At 41.3% G+C, this 27,138-nt stretch overlaps 1 protein-coding gene across 3 annotated transcripts in view; it reads right to left on the bottom strand.

Annotated features, from left to right (window-relative positions):
* Positions 1-24,800, bottom strand: part of RGS7BP (regulator of G protein signaling 7 binding protein) — a 37,194-nt gene extending 12,394 nt beyond the window's left edge. Inside the window, exons 1-3 of one of the 3 annotated variants that reach the window (XM_021381162.1) lie at positions 24,504-24,800; positions 21,804-21,970; positions 841-971 (exon numbers count right to left, since the gene is read on the bottom strand). In XM_021381162.1, coding sequence (XP_021236837.1) covers positions 841-971; positions 21,804-21,970; positions 24,504-24,662 — 457 coding nt within the window. In that variant the 5' untranslated portion in view covers positions 24,663-24,800. Of the gene's footprint in view, positions 1-840; positions 972-2,196; positions 2,283-21,803; positions 21,971-22,052; positions 22,072-24,503 lie in introns of those variants that run through there. The other 2 variants (XM_021381163.1, XM_021381164.1) reach the window with 2 other exon arrangements.

Here is a 27,138-nt window from a genome sequence, read left to right as displayed (position 1 = left end):
ACTTCACTTCATCTGAGCCAGCAGACAAGATTTAACTCTGTACAGTCTTGGATCTGCCAAGCCTTAACTATGCACACAAGGCACAGAGATGCCACTCTCAAAGATCTCTTAAAATGTATTTTGCTTAGGGACACATTAGTCGTTTTCTCAAAGTTAACTCTTGGGAATAAAACTATTTCTGATGTAAAATCAAAATAATGGAACACAATAAACATGCATTGCAAAAACAACAGAAATCTTTAGTTTGATTAATAGTTATTTTAAATCGTTAGGCAGCCTGTGCTGCAGGCCAAGCTTCTTGATTCCTTCCATTATAATTACTAAGCATAACTGCAACTACAGTCTGGTTACAAAGATCCTTCTATGAAGAAAAACACGAACACAAGTCATTCTGGCTATAGCTCCTGCAAAACTCTAACCCTAACCCTAACCCAAACCATAAGCCTAACAAATCTAACATCTGTAAGTGCTGAAACTTGACCTGAAACAAAACATCATAATATGCAAGATTTTTTTCCAAAACCTCTCGTTTTGCAGCAGTTACTTTAATGACTAAGACAGCTTGGCTCCACTGAATTAATTACAGTGAAAACTTTATTGTTTGAGACCACTCTAATAAAAATAAATTCAGACATCAAAACTACAGGCACATTAAAGATCCATGCCTGACATTATTGACTTCTCTAAGAATGATAATTATGAAATGGCAATACCTAAAAAGCTTCAGTGGTATAGCTCCTTTTGCAGTTCGGTGCTTTCTCTTTCATGAATACCCAAGCATTCCCCAAAAGACTGTTCATTTGTTTAAATCAGTGGATGTGTGTTTGTGCAGTTTAATACCTTTCCGATGAAACTGCAGGGATCCTAGCAGACATATGGACTTGAGCATTTCTGTTGTGTACATTTCTAAGCAACATTGCAACTGGATATATAGTCTACAGATTTCAGGATGAATTTCACCATCTTCTGGGCTGCAATAAAAAAGGAGAACAATTTTAGTTAGGTGTGTGACTCAAAGAACCTGAGGGTCATCAAATCCACTTCCCTACTGCTGCAAACAAGCATATCATAATCTGCTTCATAAAATACTAAGTATATGATGAAAAAAGCAGTTTCTGCTGAACTGTATTTACAAGTTTTCAGCAACATGACACCATGGAAGGTGCTCCTGCCCATGGCATGAGGATTGGAACTAAATGATTTTAGGGTCCCTTTGAACACAAGCCATTCCATGATTTTATGAATTCTTTAGCTCTATAAAGCTCTGCGCTTAAAATATCTAAACTGGGTTGTATTTGCTAAGACTGCATGGTCCTTATTTTCTTCTCTGGATTTTTATAAAAGGTACTTACTGTCAAGTAAGTGACTGAGTTCTCTCTGTCTCTTGAATCTTTGAGGAAATATTTTTTGCTAAAATGAAAATACTCTTTTGCCATTCAGTTTCAGTTACCCTTGATCCTGATGCAGCTGCAGAAGGAAACTGCAGGGCCACTTTCACAGTCACAGCTGAGGTTACATATGCTGGATCAGGCATAATCAACCCTAAGCAGAAACTAATCAGTTGTAGTCAACTAGGTTCTACAATTTCGGCTTGAATTTTGTTTTTTTCCCAGTGTTTAAAATACCAGCCACATACAGCTACTACACTGTGAGGAGAATGGGACGTTAGAGATTTGTTTCAGAAAAGCTGTCTTTCAAGTGTTTATCCATAGTAACAATTTTGAAAACAGAAACTGTAATCTCACCCCTCCAATTAATTGCTCTGGACACTATGAAAATAATTTACCCAGATTCAGGACACAATTCTTAAACATAGCTGTAAAACTGGACATTAAATTTCACTTTTGTAGGCTGAGAATGCTGCATTGCCATAAACATACTGCTTTTTAACTCACCTGTTTCTGTGAGTGCTAAAGAAGTCATCCACCCAATTGTAACATGAGAAATAGGTTTTCAATGCCCTTCCCAAAAGTACTTTCAACAGGGCAGTAAGTGGTAAGGTGGAAGAGTCAGGATTTTGGCCATTTCATCTTCAGACATGATGAAATGATAAATGATGCTTTTGTAATAAAAAGAGTGCTAGTATTCTTTACACTGATTTAATTTCCTGTGATTAAACTGATACTTCAAAATACCCTCCTGAATACAAACAAAATTATACTCACAGACTTCCTCGTGGGAACCAAAGCAACTTACCTGATGAGTTATTTGCAGCAATGCTAGACTGGGCTGCTGTGTTCAAGTAATTTTTTAACACCAATCCAGACCAAAGACTTTGAGACCTACAGCAGACAAGGTCTATTTAAACTACTAAAATAGGTTATTTCTGACTGAAAGTAAGAGATCATTATTTACACTGCAATACATGGTCCAGTAAAAAAGTTAAGTCCAGATCTTTTGTCAGGCAATCTTAGAGAAGTCTCAGAAACCGTGTTTTAAATACAATCCTACACAATCTTGTCAGCTTATGCAGATACAATTTTACAGTAGTTCTGTTCAAATGAATACTGCATACGAAAACACGTTAACCTCTCTGTATTTGAGATTCATGATTATTTCTAACAAAGGAAACCATACATGGACTAGAAAGAATGCTCCATCTGCCACTGATTTCAGTGACACTAAGGAAGAAGATGCTCAGTCTGGGGTAAGAAAACAGAAAAAGCCAATATAAGATGGCCCTTGGATTAACTCTATGCCTCTGGCTCAGTGGGCAGGAGAAGGGAGAAGTCTAAGGAATATTTCATGCAAGGACTTGCCATAATCTGCCTATAATGAGGGAGAAACCATGTGGTTTTCCTCAAGAGTTACCATCCCGATGACATCAGGAATCAGATGGGATCATGAAGGTTTCAAGAACTGTCCAGAAAGAATTTTAGCACTTCCACAGCCTATCAAGGAAGACTGCTGTTGTTTGTACATGCTAATGAAAATTGTCAAGAATCACAGTAATGGTAAGCTCGTTGAAGAATGCTTACTCAAGCAAAGAAGGCAGCAAACACAGAAAAAAAAAAAAAGAGAAGGCTGGAAAAGACTGAGAACTGAAAAGAAATCATACTGGGCTTAGTAAAAAGGGACAATGGAAGATGGGTCCTGCCTCCTGGCCTGTTACAAGCAGAACTCATCAAAATGTAGGAAACAATGAGCACACACAGCAGTTACTGTGTTATTGTGTTGCTTCAGGACCATATACATGATAACAAACCTGCCCATCCAAGAGGCTTTACTTTTTTTGGCTAGACTACAATATGAGCAATTCTTTTCAGTCACATCCAATTTTCTACATCTAAGCTGACATCTGTATTTGCTGAAAAACTGAACCATATGTGCGGTAGCATTTTTTGCCTCTTAGTGTTAATACAGAATAAAGCTATTGGAACAGAACAAGAAGCAATCCCTTCCTCCCCACTGATACTTCGAAGATATATTTTCAGATGATTGCTATAACATTTCTTCCTATTCTTAGTGACTTCAGCTCTGAAAATACTTGTCGGTCTTAAGTTCCTGATTATTTTTCCTGAAAAATTCACTACTTGACATTATTTTTTATTCATTCATAGTCCAGTCCTTCACTGCGTATGAAAAAATGCAAATTTGCTAGAAACATTCTTGTTCAAATCTCACATTATTTTCAGAGGATATGAACATAAATATTTTCAGCATCTGCATAAACAGCAGTGTAACAATACAGAATGCTAATTCTGAAACTGAAAATTGTGCTTAGAAGCGACAGCAACACAACACACATAAATGTACACAAAATCACTCTGAGATAAACTATGTAATTCTTAAAAACTGTACCTAACTGCAGACTCCTCACACACTTAGAAGTTCTAGTAAGTATATTACAATATTTTATAATACTTTTTATCTTGCATTAATCCATAGTACTCTTACTGGTTTAACAAGGCTAAATCTCAACAGTTTCTGCAGTTGTGTTTGCTGCTTCTTTCATTATTAAGCAACATACAGATTATATGAATTCCACTTGTTTGATCTGTAATCACTTAGCTGATGAGAAATGGGCAGCTCTCTGCATATGCAACAACCATAAATTTAACAGCAATTCTTTCCAAACTGGCAGATGGTAAGAGCAGTTTCTACTGTAATTATATTGGTATTAGCCAAAGAAGATAAAACACATATAGACCAGATTTAAATTCAATTTGTTTTAGTATAAATCAAGGGTAATTCTTCTGAAGAACACTGTTATTTCTGAACCACACTAGCATCTTCAAGTCCAGTATCTTGCCCTTCATTTTGTGTTTATGGCTCCCAATGATTTCACCATTTTCTGTAAAAGAGTTACCATAAATCTGGATGAATTTTACATTAGAGTAGGATTCTGATGTTTGATTTAAGATGCAGTCTGAAGAATAAGAAGAATACAATACATATTTAGATAATAAATGGCCTCGTGGGGGCTGTTATTATTTTGAATTGTCCTGTATTTTGCTAATATGTGCATTGAACACTGTTTTCCAGTTCAGCACCATGGAATTACTGCATTAGATTTGTATGCAATTTTTTTCCCCCACCACATGGAATTATTGGAATATAGTAATTTCCTTTGAGCCACCCTTACCAATAACGGGGTTACAAACTGTGTGGAGTTCCACATACTTGCCATAATCAACATCCAGATCCAAAATTCAGCTATTCCAAACTACTGCTCATTTCACCTAATAACTAAACCCTTGAGAGTCAATATCCCAATAAACAGAGAAGCACGCTTAAGTGCCTGAGTTTCCTGAATGCCTAAACTTATATTTCTGAGAAGGATTTTCAATCCTAAATATAAGCACTTAAACAACTAGTAATGGACAAGCGAGACATTTATTTGCATGTTCCACCTGCAGGGCATTGCCTCATAATGTTCTCTGTGTGAAGTGGAACCCACACAAAATAAAGCCACCACAGATGGCAACCATGATCTTTTTCTATTCAGTAACAAGAATGCTTTCTCATAAGTAGACACAGGTCTACAGATCACTCTTCTCTCTCACCTGATTGAAGCTAAATCCACCAATTTCTCCTGAAAACACTCTTTAATCATAAGATTATCACTACCAGAAGTATGGAAACTTACAAGACGAGAATACAGTAATTCTCCTGCAGAAGATTTAGATTAAACTGGATAATTCTCCTGTTTTTCTCTGTGTTGTTTCAAATGTTAGAAATTCTTAAGATCTGTTATGAGTCATCGTCATCATGGGAGATTTCCTTATGATTTTCAAGGGATTTCTCCCTCTCCCTTGTCACTGCGAATGAGATTGAGGTCTTGAGCATATGTATAAGAAAACAGCATGTCTCTTTCACTGATATTTAACTCCTGAGAAGCAAAAATGGTGAAAACCTTTCTTTAAAACTTCTTCAGCCTTACTGGCAGAATTTTTAATTGCACACATTAAGAAACTAGCAATTATATACAAGAAGACTGGGTTGTAAGTCAGTTTGAATTTATCGGTGGCTTCCTGTTCACAGATGAGCTGGAATAGTAATTGGGAGACACATTAGTAGGCATTTTAATTGACTTTTTTGTTGTAGTAAATCTCATATATTCTTCTGTAAACTCAAATTTCTGAATAGCATAAGAATATGAACTAGAAGCACACCTGACATATGCATTTTCAGATCTCTTCTTGTTTTTTTTCAAGAATATGTAGTGTCTGTAATTGAACTGCTGGCAAAATTCTTCAGGTAGCGATAACCTTTACAGCATTTGCACAGGCAGTGGCTTCATGGGGTGACCTTCCCTGAGAGGGGAGCACTGCTCCCTGTCAGGATGAACACAATGGATGGCCCCTGTGGGAAGGAACCAAAGGGAGACTGTATGGAATGCAACTGCCCAGAGACAGCCTGCTGACTTATCAGTGAAGCTCCAAGAGACATATGTTCCCACCTATGAGGAAGGGGAAATCTGCCTAAGAAGGAATTTTGCATGTAGGGTAAGGTTTATAGGCACATATTATGGCATATAGCTTAATAACTATGGCAGGCTTCACTGCAACGCAATCTTCACTAGAAAACTGTAGGCTTTGATTTTCAGTTGGAAATAAGAGAATGGGTTCTTTCACACCAAGCAAGTTGCTCCTTTTTTGGAGGGGAGGTAAGGGGTGGGATGCTTCTTAATAACAAAGATTCTGTACGAAGGAAAGTAATATGTCTACCTTATTACTCTAAATGACCATGTTTCCTTTCATGAGGTCTATAAGATTACTTACTTGATGTAGAAACACTTGCTGATTGTCTAAGAAAATTGGCTTAAGTTTTCTTTTTTATTTTCCCTCTGCTAAATTATGTTTATTAAATATTTTATAATATCCTGTCCCTTCTTTACTAGGAATTTCTGTAGTTGTCACATGAATACAATACTACCAGTATGCCATAGTGCAGAACTCCGAGAAATTCACATTACTACGAGAGCCACGCCTCTGCAGTCTGACAGCTCTGATATCTACAAGCATTAAAAGTAGTTACAAAAAAGAAAATGCTGATTTGTTAATAAATCAATAACCTCATTTATGTGGCTCTTTAGGCTGCCGTTCAAATTATAAGCAATTTTTTTTGTAAATACAACCACAATAGATCTATAACATTACTATATTCCTTTTATATTTTGACCACTGGTAAAATTGATGTCTTTCTTTCTATAAAATCCTGACTTTCATAATTCGATGAAGTAATTCAACTGAGTGTATTTATGAAGTACTGTCAAGAAGTGGAATTTTTTTTCATAAGCTGATATAAAAGTGAAACCTATAGAGGGAGCTCTCATACCAACCGTTATATTTTCTACCTCTTACAGGAAAGGCGAATGCACCACTTTGAGTAAGCATTGTAAGATACAAGAATACAAGTTTGAAATGTCCCTCCTTAATGGGAGGTAAGGTAAAGATAAAGGTAAAGAGTGAAAATCACAGAATCACAGATTTTTACGGGCTGGAAGGGACCTCAAGAGATCATCGAGTCCAACCCCTCTGCAAAGCAGGCTCCCTACAGCAGGTTGCACAGGTAGGCGTCCAGGTGGGTCTTGAATGTCTCCAGAGAAAGAGACTCCACAACCTCCTTGGGCAGCCTGTTCCAATGCTCCGTCACCCTCACTGTGATGAATTTCCTTCGCACATTTGTGTGGAACTTCCTATGCTCAAGTTTACAGCCGTTTCCCCTTGTCTTGTCCCCACAGACCGTTGAAAAGAGGTTGGCCACGTCCCTTTGACTCCCATACTTAAGATATTTCTAACGATTAATAAAATCCCCTCTCAAATGCTTTATATTTTTCAACTGCAAAGAAACATTTAATTTTTTTGTTTCCAAAATGTTTGACAGATGATTTTATTCTACAGCCAAAATGTATGTTAGAAGTGGGAAACACTTTCAGGCTTTTCTGAATTGCTACTGGTATACAGCATTCACAGTTCCATTGAAATCAGAGAAATTTAAGACTGCAAGAACTAAACAAAGCTTCTGCTGTAAATCTGAATTTAATTTCAAACCTTTAGTCACACAGCAGAGCATGTGACTGCTGCAGAGAAGTACTTTACTATTCCTAATAACAACAATTAAAAATGCATGTGAATGCATTATCTGTGGTTAAAAAAAATGGCTACATTATCAAAGGCATTTGATATACCTTTTGGTAAAGGTACAATGTTGACAAATGACATGCTTAGCTATAAGGCAGAGTATCATTTTAATGAACAGAAACAATATTATTATGAGATGAACTACCTACATCTATAACAAGGAATATGTATTTTGGATGTATCACATTAGTTAAAAGAAAATAAGCCTTTGGCAAATCAAAAGTGAAAACAAATTGATCACAACTGCCTTATGCCCCAAATGTACATCCTATAAAAATATGGGTATGGAAAATAAGCTCTGTGAAATCGTTGTCCACAAATATTATTGGATAGGGAGTACAGACTCTCTTTAAATTTAATATCATAGACACTGCAGTTTAGAAATACATAGCAGCTGCAAAAAATGCTACAAGATCAACCTCAGAGATTACGTTTCTTCTAGAACAAAAAGTGTGACAAATACTGCGGAAAATAAATGCTTAATTTCTGTAGCTACTGAGGGCAAGCAGCCAGAGGCCCTTCTGATTATGGTTCAGGTGCAGCTGAACCTCCCTCTGCTTTTCTATCTTAAGCACATCATTTACTTTTTTATAACATAACCATTCATGCTTTTGAGTGTAAGTAGAAAAATAACCGAGTACACTTTCCTTTGTACAGATCTTGAGAAAACATTCTTATTTGTGTTCCTCCCATCTGCTAGAGTTTTTTTTTTCTTCTAAAATACATGTATTTCATGCACATTGCTGCCAGTTTCAGCATCATATGTTGTTTTTTTGTTCTACTAATGTGCTGTAATAATGTGATGCAAGTGCTGCACAGCATCTCAGCCCAGTCAGAGGAACAACAACGCTAGCTCTTTCTAGTACACCTATAAATAGTTGATATGTTGTTTTTATTAAATCGTTGTTTCGAAGCAGTTACTCTCTTTAATGCTTTTTCGGTAACAGAAGATACATAGCCAGATTCTGGTTAGCTGGAGAAGTGAAAATCTGGGGGATTTGTTCTGGTTATATGATAGTACAATTAGAACAAAGACTCAATGCATTATCTCGTATCATAGAGACATTTCTAACTCCAAAATTTCCAGAAGCTTAGATACTTCCAAGCTCAAATAGTTTAGTTAGATCAATATCAGTAGGAAATATCCTTTTTTTTTTTTTTAAATTCCAGAAAAATTTGTTGACTTTCATCTACATCATTTTATACACCAACAGCCATGTATGGTCTGGTCTACATGGCTCATTTTTTCAGAAATATTCCCCTAGGAAAAATTGAGAGTTACATTTTTTTTTTTTTTGAAGTCTGCTACTTTTTTTTTCATTTGAAGTTCTAAAAAATTCTCTATATGAGATAATTACTACAGATGCAGTAACCTTGTCTTTAAAATGAATTTAATTGCTCTTTAACATTATGATTCTTCTACATCACTGACTTTATGTTAGCAAGAGAACAAGTAAGTATCAAACACTTGTTAAGAGCTGTACACGTGTGTAGGCTGCCTCCTATTTAGTTCTTTGGAAACTACAGCTTATACAAAGAGCACAATTGTATTATTCAGTAGGGCAAATTTTCAGCTACAAAACATTCTTTTTCAACATAGTCACCACCATTCGTTTTGCATTTTCACCAGAGATGAACAAGAGCCTGCAAGTTGCGCTCAGAAAAATGTTCACCATTGGAGGTGACCCACTGTCACTGTGGCTGCTGCTGAAAATCATCATCCACCACCTCACTGCGCTCACATCCACTGTTTGGTCTCCAGAGACATTCACCAAACATCAATGAATGTTAACAGGTGCCATTTTTTCCACATGGAGGAATTCAGCGATTCCACGTTCCTTCAGAAGTGAATTTTATTGTCTAAATAGAATTATAGAATCCTTAAGAGTTGGAAGGGACCTTTGGAGGTCATCTAGTCCAACTACCCTGCAATGAAGAGGGACATCCACAGCTAGATCAGGTTGCTCAGAGCCTGGCCCAGCTTGGCCGTGAAAGACTCCAGCAACAGGGTTTCCAGCACATCACTGGGCAACCTATTCCAGTGCCTCACCACCCTCACTGACACTCTTTAAGTTTGAAAACATCTCCCCTTGTACTATCATCACAGAACCAGCTAAAGAGTCTGTTTCCTTCTATCCTGTAGCTCCTTTTTAGATAGATGAAAGGCCACTATCAGGTCACCTTGGATATCGATGAGAAGTAAATTATTACAGGACCATCCAAATCTTTCCACCAAGAGACAATCTGTTTACAATCATTTGATAGAACTTCTTGAACTGAAGAAAGACAGCACTATTATGGGAAATTTTCTTCAAAGTTACTCTGCTGTATCCTTAGGAAAGGTCAGCTGTATTGGATGGGACACAGCCAATCCCAGCCACCTCCGCAACACTTCCACTGCAGGACACTGCTGGGCCCATCAGTCAAATGTGTAGTGCCTCACTTATTGCCTCACTTGAAACCTTATTTTAAATGGGGCAGAATACATCATAGAGAAACAGGGGAGAAGAAAAGGAGTGAGAAACAAGAGAACATCAAGGCCAGAAAAAAGAGAAGGAGGAGGTTCTCCATGGCAGAACAGATATTCCCATAGCCTGTGGAGAGGACTCCACCAGAGCAGATGTATCCTGTAATCCATGGAGGATTCCATGCTAGAGCAGATGGATATTTCTGAAGGAATTCCACCTCTGGAGAGACACATTGGTGCAGATTTTTCTAACAGGACTGCAGCCCTTGGAGGAGTCCATGCTGGAGAAAAGGAAAAGAGGGAAGAGGAGGAAGCAGCAGAGAAGGAACTGTTATGGAATGATTATAAGCCATAAGATCTCATCCTTTAACACATGGCTCTCAGGGGATGGGCTGAGGAGTCTGTAGTGAAGGACTGGAGCTGAATGTGGGAAAGTGAAAAGGTGTTGTCCTAATGTTTATCTTTTTATTTTCCACTACCCAAATAAGTAACTATTTTTAACTGTCAATAAAAAGGGTTAATCTTCCCCAATTAAGTTCATTTTGCCTGCAACAGTCATTGGTGAGCAATCCTCCTGTCTTTATCCTGACCCAAGAGCTATCTCCTTCTGGTCCTTTGTATTTTCTCCCACCTCCTACTGAGAAGGCACTGAATAAACATCTGGGTGCAAGATTGGCTGCTGCTTGTCTTGGAAGACTAACACAACACATTAGGTAAGCCAGAGTAGCTATTCTGCAGATAAGTAATTTCTTCCAGGAGCAAGACTGTAAGTACTGTTTCTGGAATTCCTGTAATGGCTGTTCCCTTTCTCACAATTGTACTAAACCAAATTACCCCCAGGCTTCATGTTCCAAGATTCCTGCCTGAGGGCAACCCCATTTACTTGCCCTTGCTCCTAGCTCCAGTCCATCATGAATATAAATTTAATTTCATGAAACTGAAGAAATAAAGCACTACAGTCCCTGACAAGATACCTCAAAGTGCTCACAATTCAAGTGAAATTGCACAGGCGTCTTTAAATATGCTTCTGATTTACTTGCAGATTTTCAGAAAGTAAATGACTTGGACACCATACCTTTATAAAACTGACTCTAAGCCTCCTTTCCATCATTCTTTTATTCAGATGGTTGTCCTTTGCCTACACTTTAGGGGAACCCAAAAGTCCTCTGTACTAACCAAAGATGAGATGAACAAGGGCCTTCTCTCTGCATGGTATCAGGATCCTCATCAAGGAGGGGCAGTGTCAAGTTAGATAAAAGCAATCTATAGGTGAGCTCTCAAGTCAGCCTTGCCTAGCTCTAGCCTGATCTGGACCAACAGTCTGACTCAACGTCTCACTACCTCAAATTAAATACCAGACACCACTATATAATACATAAATCCAGACCACAGCACAGACTTCTCAGAAAACATCTGTGATAACCAAGAAGGATGCAGTTAGATTAGCTGAATGTGCAGCAATTTTTTAGTTTCCCAAAGAAATTCCAGTTAAGCCTCGTCAACCTCTGCAAGTTATTCTCAAATTAGTTTCTGTGATAGAACAAGTAGTCAGAGCACAGACAGGTCTGTACCAGCCAACAGGCTCAAACCTCAAACCCCATCTACCTCCATATGGACTCTTACGACTTTAGAATCTAAGAATCATTAAAGTCAGAGAGACCAGTAAGATCATCTAGTCTAGTCATCTAGACAGATGAAACTCATGATGTCTATGGATTCCTCCTCTGATTTGAAGCTTCCAAGTTCTTTAAAATGCTCCTCAATGACTTGCTACTCATTATGAAACATTATAAATTTTACCTTTCAAAAGTCTGCACAACTTAAATGCTAAGAACTCATACCTACACTCGCTTGATTAATAGTTGGGAAGGGAATGCTTGAATCTTTGACAACTATTAAAACAAGTATCACTTGAGGGATGGTCTATGAAATTTCTTCTGATTGGTGTGGACACCAATTAGATTTTCCCAGATGGGTCAGATTTCCCAGATAGGCTTGAAAATGGATACAGTGCATCTGGTATTTGGTGCTGTGGGATCTAAGTCATAATAAACTACTACCATATGGGATTTAGAACGAACTCTGCTGCAGGCAGATGCTGTTGACCATTCACAGGATACTAAGCCAGACACTAAGCTTTGAATTATGACACCTCTGTTCTCCCTTTTTTCCATCTCCAGTAACTACTTTGAATATAAATCTTAAAAATTATTTTCCAAAGGGCATTCCACAAAGCTTTTGTATGGTCTGGATAACTGTTACCTATTTGTAAGATAAATTACAGTGTTTCCATATTTCAGAATAAAAAAACTGGTTCAGACTGACGAGGGGGTGAAATGAGATGCAGTACGGAAAAATGTGTTTATATATCCTAAAAAAAAAAAAAAAAAAGATAGTCTAAGGGCCATTGAGACCAAAGAGAAAATATAAAATATCTTATTAGCACCACAATGTGACTGCTGTACTGGAAGCATTGTAAACTGGAAGGAAAACCGTCCATCAAGCAGATTATTAATAAGTTGCTCAGAAGAATAAAGTAATATTTGGGATTCTTCATACATCAAGTGCTACTAGAAGTGCTCTAAATACAAATAAAAGTCTTCCATTTGAAATACAAATTGTAGTATAATAGAAGTATTTTACACAGCCTCACCATGTATTTCACAGATCCAATCTGTACAAGCAGTTAAGTTAAAAATCACAGCTGAGAGACTGAGAAAGCCTGAACATGTCAAATAAATAAATAAATAAATAAATAAAAGAGAAAGAAATTTAAAAAAAGAAAAAAGAAATAGCTTCCTAGAACGTTTAAATTTATATAAGGAGAATTTTTTTTAAAACCATCTGTTGCTAAAATGTGTTCAGGAAGAAGTATTATAGCATAAGGAACTTTGCATTTTTTTCACTTTCAATTTTTTAATCCTACTTTAGTCTCCATTTCACTTTGCAAATTGGTATTACATCTTTTCCACTCTGAAATGACTATTTCTGCTCGGAGAGCAGATATGCCTCTGCAAAGTCTTCCTTGGGCATTCAGTATGCTGCATTAACTGTTGCACTGACGCATTAGTAATTTCCACTTGAATGATGCAAAAGGAATATCAAGGCCATATGTACACTGTTTTGGTAGGTCTGCAGCTAAATTAAATGCCCAGAACTTGTGGAATTAACTGGAGGTTGCTGTATAAACATGACACATTTTAGTATTTTGCCATTTAACCACTTCCCAAACCAGCAGTTACCAACAGTTCATTTGCAACCATCTCTCCAGCCATGATAGAGATACAAAGCATCAGCTTTTCTCTGCTCATTCACTAAATGCAAACTTGCTTTCTTCTGCCAGGAGAAGGCAGTTTCTTCAGCAATTCTGAGTACATCATTTAGTATAATATGACAGCATTTGAATTCTTATGCCAAATCCACAGACAGGAAATGCTGTTCATCCAGAAAGCATTCATAATAAAGAAAAGAATAATAAGGTAAAAAAAGAACAAAAGAGGAAAAAGAAAGAACTACACAGAATCAATTGTTCATGTGTAAGTAACTGAATCTATTATTTCTCCTATAGATAAAAATGATGTAGAAAATCTAAATGTAAATTTGCAAGTGGTTCCAACAAAGAGGAAACAGCATCCAATGACAGTGGATATAACAGTGGAAACACTTCAGTGTATGCTTAATTTTAAAACATGAATTTGCACATTATTTAATTGACAGTACTGGAATGATTCCTGGTTAAGGAATGCTTAATTTGATGCTATGTTCACTTGAGACTTAATGCTTTGATAACGGTTTCAAATATTTAATTATCGTGAACGAGAACATATCTACAGCTGGATACTCCGTGATTCCTGAGTCAGCTGTAGTGGAACGCTGCACATGCTTGACTCAGAGGAGTGTGCTAGTGTGCTTAAAATATGGCAGCATCTTACTTTTTGGAATCCTGTTCCAAGCTGTAGCCTGGGATTCAGAACAGAGTGCTGAATGCAGAAGTCATGCCAAAATGGAAGCCAAACCACCCTAAACCTCCAGCCCTAGACCAAGGTTCTGAGTAAGTGAAGAATTCAGCAGGCTAAAATCAGACTGCTAAAAACCACTTGGCACCATGCTCCTCTGCCCTTTGCTGTGTTATCTGCCTCAAAGACAGAAAAATCATAGTAGCAAGGACTAGGATGCAAACTCTCATTACTGCAAAGATATTTCCTTAAATAGGTTTCAGTGTTTACCCACACTGGTATCGCTTGAAGCAGAAGCAGAGCGAAGCCTCTGCACCACATTGCTCCCTGGAGCACTGTCCCAGCTGGGCAGGTGATGCCCTCCTTGCCCTGCAGTTACTTTTCTGTTTCAGGTCACTCCACAAGGGTTCTGCTCCTGCCTCTCTGCAAATAAATGAGTGACGAAGATGATGTCTGTCTTGCCTTCACCTCCCACTTTCTCTTGGCAGTAGTCCGGAAGTCTGAGTGTTTTTCTCTGAGATGAGCACAAAAGCTCTAAAAGTAAGCTGACTCAACTTCAACTTTGGTTTAGAAGAAAGTGGTAGCTGCCTCTGAGTTCCATCAGGAGCCCAGAATTGTCAGTGTGTGTTAGTATACTCTCAGGATGTTCTGTTAGTGCCTATGAGATCAGCCTTGTCAGAGCTTGGACAAGGAAGAGAGCCCCACTTCTGCCCGCTGATTAGGCTTACCCTTAAGCAAGGTGCTAAGCTCCCCCTCCACTATGTCAAAATAACATGACTGCGTGTCACTGCAGATGTAGAGCTTTCAGGTTTTTCAAAATTGTTGTTTTGCACAGGGAAGTAAACGTTAAATGAAATTTTATGTACTTGTGCCCTTGACTGGATCTGGCCCCCAGTTATGAAAGGCAGATCTGTAAATGGAGATATTAACACTTTGTATATTGAAGTCTGCATGGCCTATGGGAGCGCAGCTCCAAAGACAAAGATACAAAGGAAAACTGAGACTGTGGAGATTAGCTATTTTGAGAACCCTAGTTTTAGTAAGTAAGCTTGTATTCTTCTCCATTATTTGCTTTCAAAAAGTTCCCTATTAGAACTTGAGGTATCTGACTTCAATGATTTATTTTTCTTCTTGCAACTTAAATTGAGTAAATATTTTATTCTCAATACGAGAATCCATTTTAACTCTGTTCCATAGAAAACTGCCTTAGCTTTTCAATACCTTTCCATTATTTTAGGTGCACGGGGTTTGTTGTAAACTTAGAGACATTTTTAACGTAGTGAGAGCATTGTCTGTGAGTCTCAGCCTTCTAAGAGAGCAGCAAGCTATTGTGTACTTGCCATGTACTTATTTGTCTGCAAAGGGTAAATTCACTGTACATCCGTATCTGAGCTTCCTTCCCAAAACATTCCCAAGTTTGTTTTCTTACAAGCCATCATATTATTTTTAATACTCAATTATACTTCCAGTTCATATTCTCTTTATCATGGTGCAACCTCCCTGAAGCATTTACCATACTCTTAACTTTTCATTTGGCTGTTAGAACACTAACTGTAATGGAGGAAGGACACAGGGGCACTGCCTTTAATTCAAATCTCCAGAGATCAGTGTCAACCTCTGGCACACACAGTTAGAGAGAGAGTTGAGCAGCAGTGATTGTTAACACAGCTGGGGAGGGCAGAGACCTCCATACATGCTGCATGGTTGATACCTACCTTGGGTGAGCCCTAGTTTGTTGCTCTGTCTGCTAACATTGCTTTTGTTTTGATTCATGATTATAAAAATTCTTTCTTGTTGAGCTGAGTGATGCCATGTTCTGTTTCTGCTGAGCTATATTGCCTATCAGCAGGGCTTTATTTAACATCTTAAGTTAAACAGTTAACATGGTTTCTATTATGTCTGTCTTAATACAGCTCTCAAGAAGTTACAAGCCTGTTTTCTTCTTCTATTAATTTCTAAAATACTTTGGAGCAGACCTTTTTTGTTTGCACGTGTCCTTTAGTCAGCAGACAAACATTGTGAAGTCTCATTCTTTAGGGAAAATTAGGACATTTTAATAAAAGTATAGCTACAGCTGGGTGTCAATAAACTGTCAGAACACAACCTTAGGAACTGACCTAATATTAATTATCTCTGAGAACCTATCCTCTAATGCCTAAGGAAAGCATCAGAAATGTAGTGTAGACTGTGAAAGACAACAAAAGTGGAAATGAATTAAAACCACTAAAGCAACACTATGGAAGAACTTCTATGTGTTGCAAGAAAGACAGGAACGCAATCGGGATGTTATTTTTAGGTCTACTTCCTCAACTTTACTTGAACTCAGAGGAAGTTACATGTAACAACTGTATTGTAAAAGTAACAGAAACACATCAACATAAATCCTGAGGAGATTTACTGAGACTTTTGTCACAGGTTGAAGGGACATCAAGAGGTTATCTAGATCCCCTCCCTGCTTGAATCCACAACAGCAGGTCACTAAGGACCATGTTCACTGAGTTCCGACTATCTCCAGGGATGGGGATTCCACAGCATCTCCAGGCACCAGTCCCTACAATTCACCAACTTTACATTAAAATAGGCTTTAAAACATGTTTTATCAAATTTCCTTTATTTCAGTTTGTGCCCACTGCCTCTTGTTCTACTGCTGGATACCACTGAGAAGAGACTGGCTGCGTCTTCTTTGCACTATCCCATCAGGTTTTTACATACAGTGGTAAATACCCCCCTTCAAGCCTTCTCTTCTTCAAACTAAACAGTACAGGCTCTGTCAGCTTTTCAGATATCTCAGATGTTGGGACTACACCTGCTCTGGTATGTCTCTTTCTCTTTTCTACCAAGGAACACAGAACAGGTCACAATATGCCAGATATATGCTGAACAGAGAGGAAAGACCACCTCCCTCAACCTACTGGTGATGCTTCCTAATGTAGCACAAAAATGCTGTTGGCTGTGATTGCTTCAAAGACACATGGCTGGCTCATTTTCAGCTTGCTGTGCACCAGAACCACCAGGTCCTCTTCTGTAGAGCTGCACTGAAGATGGCTGGTCTCTGCCCTTTACTGGTGCATGAGGTTATTCCTTCCTAGATTTGGAATTTTCAACTTTAGTCTGAACAACAGAGGACAATTACTTTCAAAGTTAAGTTTGCATCTACGTACATCGCCATGCACCCCTGGGCTCTTCACACAGTTCCATTTCATAGAATCATACCATCATCATAGAACGGCTTAAGTTGGAGGGACCCTAACGGTAATCCAGTTCCAAGCCCCCTGTCATGGGCAGGGTCGCCACCCACTAGATCAGGACAATCCCCTCCCTGGCCCCGCTGTCTTCCCCTCTTTTCATGCAGCTCAGGATGCAGTTGGCTGTCCAGGCTGCAAGTGCATACTCCTGGCTTGCATCAAGATTTTCATCCACCAAGACCCCAAAATCCTTCACTGTGGGGCTGCTCTCAAGGAGTACTCCGTCCGTACCATACATTTGGGGATTGCATCGACCCAACCCCAAGCCATTGAATTTGACCTTGTTGAACCTCGTTAGGTTCACATGGGCCCACTTCTCATGCCTTTCCAGGTCCCCCTGGATGGAATCCCTTCCTTCTGTCACATCATCTGCACTGCTTATCTTTGTGTCATCAGCAAACTTGCTGGAGAGTGCACTAAATCTCACTGTCTGTATCAGTGATAAAGATGTTAAAGAGCCGGACCGGTCCCACGAGAGACTCCTGGTGAAACCACTCATCACCAGCATCCAGCTGGAAGTAGAACCGTTGACCACAACTCTCTGGCTGCGACCATCCAACCAATTTTTTTATACACCAAAAAGTCCAGCCTTCAAATCCGTATCTCTCCAATTTAGAAATACAGATGTGGTGAGCCTTGCACACGTACAGGTAGATGACATCAGTTGCCCTTCTTTTGTCCACAGATACCATCATTCCATCATAGAAAACCACCAGATTGGTCAGGCACAATCTGCCCTTGGTGATGCTGTGCTGGCTGTCTTGGATCACCTCATCATCTTGCATGTACCTCAGCACAGCTTCCAGGAGGACCTGCTGTATGATCTTCTCAAAGCACAGATGTGAGGCTTCTATTTCATGCAAGAAAAAGCCGCTGTCAGCATTTATGTCAGACAATCAGAGACACATGGTCAGTTCTAGTTCCAGTGTGCCAAGTGCACCCAGAAATACTTTCATTATGTAAGCATATCAAGTGCTTGAGAATAAGAAGGGGACATTTTAAAAAGTCTGTACACTTGTGCAGAACTGTGCCTTAAAATACAGTTCTGAGTTATATTTCTATTCACATCCCAAACTTTTGATAACTTCTGATCTAAAATACCACCAGAGTATTTACCAACCAAAAAAGATTCCAAAATAGAGATTTGCACCTTTTTTTCCTTCTTCCTCTTTTTCCAAACATTTTCTCTTTCCTTTGGTTTATCTTTAGAAAAAAATGCTGGTCCATTTTCTTGCTGCTTTACCTCCTCTGAGTTTCACAATAACTTCTGATACTAGAAGATGCATAACGTAATTCAGACAAGATACTTAATTTATGATATTTTAATAGAGTAGAAAATGCAATGAAATAACCAGAGCTTGATCACAGTCCTCAGAAGAAAGCATCATTAAAAATAAAAAAGAATTTTTCATACGAATTACTAATACTGTGAGCAAGGATTGATCTGAAGTCCTGAAAGAAGTACTGAAAGAAAAGCTTTGACTTTAATTCCTATAAGATCATTAGGTAGAATATTTCCATTTAACTGATTTCTATTTCTAATCTGTATTCCCTCAAAGCCATAACATTGGTAAACTCAGGCAAACTCTGCTCTTTGGGAAAATTTCACCTCTGTCTACCATAAAAAATGGTATATATACATAACAGAGCAAGTTTAAGAAGAGGATGTGATAGTTATGAGAGCTATTAAGTTTAAGATGGAATCTGAATCTTCCCTTCTTGATAAACTTAATCTTAATTAATTTATCTGTAACATTTTTAAACACATCACAGCGTATAGATGTCATTATTCATCCTCAGCGTTTTCTAAGTAGAAGACCCTCATATTCATACAAATTCTGAAATCTTCTGTGAGCTTGTATTGGTCAGGTTCTAATTGTTCAGATGCAGCCTTTGACTCAGGAGATTCCTAAACTACAGACTGGGAATTGGCAACTATATGAGGGAAGGCAATGTTCTACATACTTTTCATATATATGTTTTTTTTTTTCTAAATCTCTGCTACTGGCTGCTGTCAGATTTGGGCCATGTGGGGTATATGGTCCAACTCAGTCCAGCCTCATAAGGTTTTGTGTTTCCTCACAACTTCCTTACCTTTGTCATCTTCTCCTTTGCTTTCCTTTTTCCCAGTTTTTAAAATTTAAGCGCAGCTTTCACTTGCTCCATGTGCCTAGCTGAACTTCCTTTGGTGGTGTATGAGTGTATACATCTGTTACAGCTACAATGGGCATCTTCTCTTGTTCATATTACACCTCTGTCCTTCCCTGACATCAGAACTGATGTTTCCAAGGCCAGAGCTTTTTCTTCCTCTTGACTTCTCTCCCATGCAGTTCCTTATTTACCATCTCCACCTCAGTACTTTTTTCCTTAATGTTATCTGATAAAGTGATGTCAACTTCTTGAAAGAAACTCAGGTGGCCTGCAACAGCTCACGTCACTTACAGAACAAAAGAATGCTACTGATTGAATGCTGATATGTAATGAAATCTTAAAGCCAGTAACACAATTAGTTAACTGTCATAATTATCTCTGGCTGGGAAAGCAATAGGCCAGAATGGCTACCTTAAACAAGCTTCGGAAGATGGAATCGGTTGTGTTACCTGGTAGTCTGCGGAACGCAGGGCTGCTCATTTTAAATTAAAGCAGCAAACCATATGAGCCTTTGTCCCATCTGCTGACTACCAGCGATTCTGGAGCAGCACACCACCCTCCTGATTGTTTAACACTGTGGCTCATTTAATACATTTCTGTCCCTAAATATTTTTCTTCTTGCTACTTTTTCTTCTTACCAAATTAAGTCCCAGATCCTATGCCTATGCACAACACCGTTCTTCCATCTGAATTAGAGTTCGCACTTCTATTTACTACACCTCTCCTTCCATTTGTGCTCTGCACTGAATCCCTGCTGCACCTTCATCTCCTGTCCTTCCTCACAGACACACCATGCAAGTGGAGCCAGCTCATATGCCTTTCCTCAGCTGTAGGAGGGTGAGGCTGTGAAGCACATCTTGTAAAATGTCTGTCAAACTGAACAAGTCATTTCCAGAGGGTTTCTAACACCTACCAGTTGTTATGGATATCACATTATTATCACAGTTATTTAAAATAGTTTTAGATTAGCTAAATGTCAATCTCATAACAACTGCACAACCTTCAGGACATCTTTGTGTATATGACAGACTCCCAACTGTGAAATGATTACTTAAAGGAGCTCTCTGATTTAAAATGAGCGTGCATTTATGTTTTTCTTTAACGTAAAAATAAAGAGTAAAAAAAAAAAATCCAACCCAGGTTCTGCTATTCAGATGTACGTTTTGTTTATCTCTCTATTGAGTCTGAAAGTACACAAAATGCATTTCATTACTGTTCACTAGTTTTCACGTTCTCAGTGCTCAGTTTTTGAGGCACTGTGCCCCGGTTACTGTGAACTCTATACTTTGCTGTTTTTTTTAATTAACTCTCCCAGACTTTAAAGCATCTATTATGTTTCAGGAACAAATCAGAGTTCGGAATATCAACACAAGAGACTTTGCTCAAAATTACTTCTGAAGAGACCAACAGTTCTACTAAAATGATCGATCAGTGTTTTCTACCATCTAGTTTGTTACAGCAGTCTTCCTCTATTCACTAAACTTCTGACAGGTTTCCCATATAGATTAAACTGATGAAAGAACTTCTATGGATAAAATAAAAGAATAAAGATTTCACAATGGTTTACGTTGGGTAAGGCAGGAGCAGGAAGCTCTGACACAGTGTGGTCAGAGAGACAAGGCTCAGGGGTGAGTGTGTTAATGTCACATCCCTGTCACCTGCTGTGTGTGACCCACAAATAGTTGGACTTTGGGAAAACAGCGTCAATTCACTTTTGAAGACGGTTTTTCTATCCTTAGTTATCTTTCCTGTGGCATAGTCTCAAGTTGGTGATGATACACGATGATACATTCTGTCACCATGGAAAGGAGTGCTTATGACGTAATACACTAAGTCCATGAGAGAATAAATTAAAAAATCATATGCTGGGAAAGCTTCAACCCTTATTTCAACATAAATAATTTTAAAACATGCAGAAAGTAAACACAAGCTTCAGAGCAGTCAAACTTTGTAATCCGCCCTTACATAATTTTCACCAAATTATTTTTTCCTCTAATTTTGCTAAGTTCCTAGTAGCACTGTTACTTGTTTCTAACTCCTGTTAGGTATTCCCAGCAAAGGACTGGGAAGGCAGCTGTTGCTACATTGGCCTTAAAAGTCAAGGCTTCTCCCCTCATCTTTTTAAATTGTCTGGTCATATAGGGCAAAATCTTCGTCACTTACATAAAAAGCAACATGTGAAATCGGTGAGATATCACCTCTGTCAGGGGACTGAGATTTGACCCCAAATTGCACTATAATAAGGATATGAGCATTTGATAGAATTTGTGGTCATACATCTCTATTCCTAAAACAGAAACACAAGTCAGTGCTGTTGATGAAAGTCTCCTCAATGGAATATTTAGCAGAGACGTGCATAAGAGTACAGCTTTAACCATGAACATGAGCAGGCTCCTACCCAGAAATCGCCGCTAGCTTCTGATGAGCCTGATAGGCCATCTCACATCCCCGTGTCCGAGTTTTGTGCATTTCTGCATGCAGAGACGGGCAGGTGACAGAGACATCCCCAATGGAAATCACCAGCTCCCGGTACAGGGCCACTTGGGTATTGAAATCCTGGACGAGCTGAAAAACAGACGGTGTGCTTAGGTGAGACACTGAACTACAACAATAAAAACAGCTGTGTTTTTACAAACACATATCCAACCTCGAGCCTGTTCCTGCTGCTCCCAATTTCATGGCACAAGGGATCAGGTGCCTGAGATTTAGCGAATGACGACGGCCTCCATGCCAGCTGCCTCGTGTGCTACAAACACTCACCTGCAGGAAAGTGGGGTTTCTGCTTCTAATCTCTGCAAGTGTGAATTATTAGTCTTAAATACTAAGCAGAAAAAAATAAAAAAAATCCCCTACAAACAGCTGCTTTACTAGTAGGTTATTTTTTGCTATCAATAAGAGATGAAAATATCCCCAGAAATGACTGCTTCTGTTCCTCTTGCTTCCTGATTAACAGTACACTTGATTGGAATGCAGTGTTTGCTTTTACATTGGAGATTTTTGCTAATTTTGTAATGAGTTCTGTTCACTGGCCTCTAACCCAGATTTCAGACCTTAAATTGACTGGGAATCACTGTCGGGGAAAATGTACTGGACAGGCACTTCCCAGCAAGGATTCTAGAAAACACCCTTCCCAGTGTGGGGCAAAAAGCAGGTAAAGAGGTAAACAAACATTTTGACCTTTCCACAGCTATCTGATACCCAGCAGACACACTAGGATGCTGCTGGATGCCCAAGTAGATTCACAGTGATGGACAGACCATGGTTGTTCAGTTCCACTGACTGCTTGTGTGGGATGGTATTTTAAGGAAACAAAGCATTTGCTGTCTGCTGGGAGAAGCACATCAGAGCATTTGCTCCACATGGTGGAGGGGGTGGAAGGAAGGGAGCGTTAGAACAAAATATGTATTTATTTTGTTTTGCTGATTTGACCTCAATTTCCAAATTACGGAAACAGACAAGAGTAACTGCTGATAACTGCAGCCATCATTGCCACCAGGATTTTGGTATGTCCCACATACAGGCATGGCAAAATCCCAGGTCTGGCACCTGGATTCTATCTATCAGCTTCACTAAATGTGGAAGTCCAGCCCTCAGACTGCCATACTCAGAAACAAGATAAATGAGCTGCTTCTCTGGCAGTGTTACATTCTGGTTCTTCATGTTCACCACTGTCATTACTCTGTAGGACTAAGGACTGGTATCAGGACCCATTTTCTCGGCCATGCTTTCTCAAACTGTAAGGTTTCACTGTTTCTGGAGCAGGTAAACAACCCCAATGCCTTCATCTCACCAAAAACCGGATGACAACAAAGCCCTAGACAAAACACTCAAACTCTTCACATGTCTTATTCTGTGTAGCTTAAGAGGACACAAGAAACCAGTGGAGAAAGAGAAGAGCACTACACTGTGTCACAGCACAATTATTCTGCATCATAAAAAGCAAAGAGTTCCTCATCCCACACCGGTAAGGCAGATGTGTTCTGCTGGTTCTCGCCTGACATCCCAACAGAGGACACACTGAGCAGCCTCAGCACTGACAAGGAAAACAAAACCACGCTGATGCTGCAGCATCAAGACAGAACAAGAGAGATCCCTCATTTTGCCTCTCGAATCTCACTACATTTTGACAGTCCTTTGGTAAATCACGGCATATTTCTAATCAGAATTTTACCAGATACAGAGTGAAGAAACAAAACTGGCACTTATGTTTAATCACCTAAATTAAGCTCCTGAGAAGGAGAAGAAAGGCAGGACGCAGCGGGATCCACTTGTTGGATGTATTTATAGAGCCACCGTGGCAGCTTTGTACCCTGATGCTCTGGCGCTGCTGCTGGTTTTGAAGTATCGGTGTGGAGATCTGCCAGCACTGTTTGCGTATCACAGAAAAACACTGCCAGAGCCCGGCAGGGCAGAAGTAACAGAAACGCTTCCAGTGTTATTGGACAGAGCTGCAGCAAGGCACGGTCTGTCAGTTGAAGTAGCAGCAACACATTTGCTTGCTATTCCTGTCACGAGAGAGAAGGGCAATTTGGGGGCCCAACACCAGCCGGGGAGCCAGAGACAGGAAGTATGGCATCGGCTGGGGGAGGGTGCCGGGACCCCAACAGTTTGAGCATGAATGGAGAAAAATGCTATTGTGTCATGTGACAGTCCAAAACTAACACGGATGCTGGGCTTTACCTGAGACCTACAACAGCTGCTCTGGAGAGACAGCAAGCAGTAGCACGTACAAGAGGGACAGAGTGCCGCTGCCTCAAATTCTGCATCCCGTTTAGCATGATTTTAGGGCAAGAGGGTGGTCTGAGTGCACTGATGCAACAGAAGCGACGGCTGACCTGTTTAGGCTCGGTCTGCGCAGAGATTTGGCCGGATCCAGCGGAAAGCTGCTGCCGGCTGCGGGCAGCGCTGCGGGCCCAGCGGACTCCGGACCGCCCTGTCCCTTCCCACCTCCCGTGTCCGAACCGCCCGAGCGCGACAGCGCCCTGCGGGGAGCGCGGCTCCACCCGCGCCGATGGCAACGGGGGAACCGGCGGGAGCGGCGCTGCGGAGCGCCGTGGAGAAGCGGAACGCGCGAGCGAAGCCCTCCGGCGGTACCCACCGTCTTGCAGTCGTCCAGGGCCCGCTGGCTCTGGCAGGCGCCCTCAGAGCCGCTGCCCCGCCGTTCCCCGTCGCGGCCGCGCGGTGAGGTCCCGCTGCCCGGGAAGATGGAGGCGGCGGGGCGGGGGCGCTTCCTGCGCCCGCTCGGTGCAGAGCTCATGCACGCGCATCCGCCGCGCGGAGCCGCCGCCGCCTACGAGGGGGCCCCGCGGGCGCGGGCAGCGCCTTCCCCGCCGCCGCCCCGGGGAGGGTGCGTGCCCCGCGCCGCTCACGGCAGCGAGCAGAAGGCTGGCGCCTGCGGGAGAGCCCGGAGAGCGCCCTGCAGCATCGCCCCGGCTACCGCGGGGAGAGGCGGAGGGGCCGGCGCCTTCCCTCCTTCAGCAGCATGTCAGTCCCTGCGGAACCGCCCCGCCGGCGGCATGCCCCGCCGTCCTCCTCCCCGCAGCCGGTGGGGGGAGGGGGGGGTGAGCGCGGCCGTGCCCGGAGGAGGAGAGCTTCTCCCATCCGGCGCCCGCTGGAACCCGCGGCCGCCGCCCGTCCCGCCCCGCCCCGCAGCTGGGATCCGCTGGCGGGGGCCGCGCCGAGGGCAGTGGGTCCGCGTGTGCGGGCGGTGTCAGCGCCGCACCGGCTTCGTAGGGCGGGAGTCAGAGCGGGGCCGCCTCCCCCTCCCGCGCCCCGGGCCCTCGCAAGTCGCCTGTGCGGCTCTCGGCGGAGTTGGTGCTGGTCCCCTGGAGGCGGCCTGGAACGTGCCTGGCGGGGTCACCCACCGCTCGCAGTCGGTTTCTTTCGCTGAGAAACACCTTATCTGGGGTTCCAAACAAATGTTTGGAGGGTGCGGTGCCAACGCGCCCGCTCCAGATGGCTCACTGTGGCGAGGATTAAGTAATAAGCATGGGAGGCACTACTCCCGCCACGCTCAGTGGGTGCCGTGCAGCAGCGCTCAGTGGGAGCTGTGCGCATCACCCCTGGGTCGTGGCCGGGCCAGCAGCTCTGGCTCCTGGGGCCCTGCCTCTGCTCTGGAACAGTGTTCATTCTTCAGAACGTGAAGTCACTGTGCTTTATATGTCAGCGCAACCCTTCGTGTCGGTGCTTTCTGACAGCAGAACACCACACGCATCCTGTGCACATCCCTGCTGTGGTGGTGGCACATGGGTGGGCCGATGCCCCTCAGAGGGCAGCACAGAGAGCACTGTCCCACCCACCAGCTCAGCACCTTTTCTGCTCTAAAGCCCTGTTTGCAAATTTCTCTCCACTCTCTCAGCAATGGAAGCCACTGTGTGTGTTGATGGGTTCATGGGTGTACAGTGCTTGTGTTCGTGCTCAGCAAAACTGAACTGACTTTGTGACTATGGTGCTACATAGTAAACACGATGCTGGATCGTCGGGCCCCAAGCAGCAGCAGATTGCAGTGTGCAAGTTTTAAGGTCACCACATTTTGTTTCCGTAGTAAACTTAATTCTGTTACTCATAGGAAATAAATGCTTGGATTCAGCACTGCATGAACACAGCTCTGAGCCAGATGTCACACTGCTTCCACACACAGTCCATTACCTTATGACAAATAGTTAAACGCTGGCACACAGCATTTCCTTCTCACATTGTCTATGTGTAACAAAACACATGTTTGTAAAGGGAAATTAAAACAGTGCTATGCTGCATTAATTTTAACGTTTTAATCCTTCCTCATATATCATTTCAGTCATGAGTTCCAGTCTTATTTCGTGTCTCTAAGAGCTACTGGAATACCAGTCAGGAAATAATACTACCAATAAAATAATCATCAACAACAATGAATCTACCAAACAGCGCAGTGTGTCTGCTTCCGCATTCCCTATCTCAGCTGTAGTTTGGTACCTTGAAGTCAGTGGCAGAAGTCTCATCAACTTCTGCAGAAAGAAGCACTAGTGACAAACCTGCCTTGAGCAAACTCTGCTGGGTTCTGCCCTGCAGCCATACTCTGAGCAGTCCTGATGTCCAGACCTCTGCAGGGCCCTCATTCTCTTTTCAATGTGTCCACATTTGGGGTGGATTTAGTGATTCTTTGGTAATTTGTAAGACTACGTGCTTTCAGAATTCTTCCAGCTGATATTCAAGGAAGGTCATGGAGCAGATCATCTTGAGTGCAATCATGCAACATGTGTGGGACAGCCAGGGGATAAGGGCCAGCAAGCATGGGTTCATGAAAAGCAGATCTTGACTGACCAACCTCATCTCCTTCTATGACCACATGACCCATCTGGTGGATGAGGGAAATGCTGTGACTGTGATCTATGTAGATTTTAGCAAAGCCTTTGACTCTGACTCCCATGACATTCTCCTGGAGAGGCTCACAGCCTGTGGCCTGGACTCTTCACTGGGTAAAGAACTGGCTGGATGGCTGGGAACAGCAAGTGGTGATGAATGGAGTTAAATCCAGCTGGTGAGTGGTCATGAGTGGTATTCCTCAGGGTCAGTACCGGGGCCAGCCCTGTCTAATATCTCTATTGATGATCTGGATGAGAGGATTGAGTGCACCCTCAGTAAGTTTGCAGATGACACCAAGCTGGGAGGAAGTTTCGATCTGCTTTGAGGGTAGGAAGGCCCTACAGGGGGATCTGGACAGGCTGGATCTCTGGGCTGAGCGCAGTGGGATGAAG

This window comes from Numida meleagris, chromosome Z, assembly GCF_002078875.1.
Source record: "Numida meleagris isolate 19003 breed g44 Domestic line chromosome Z, NumMel1.0, whole genome shotgun sequence".
NCBI lineage: Eukaryota > Metazoa > Chordata > Aves > Galliformes > Numididae > Numida > Numida meleagris.
Note: the sequence above shows the minus strand (reverse complement) of the source record. Positions and strands in the feature narration are given on the sequence as shown.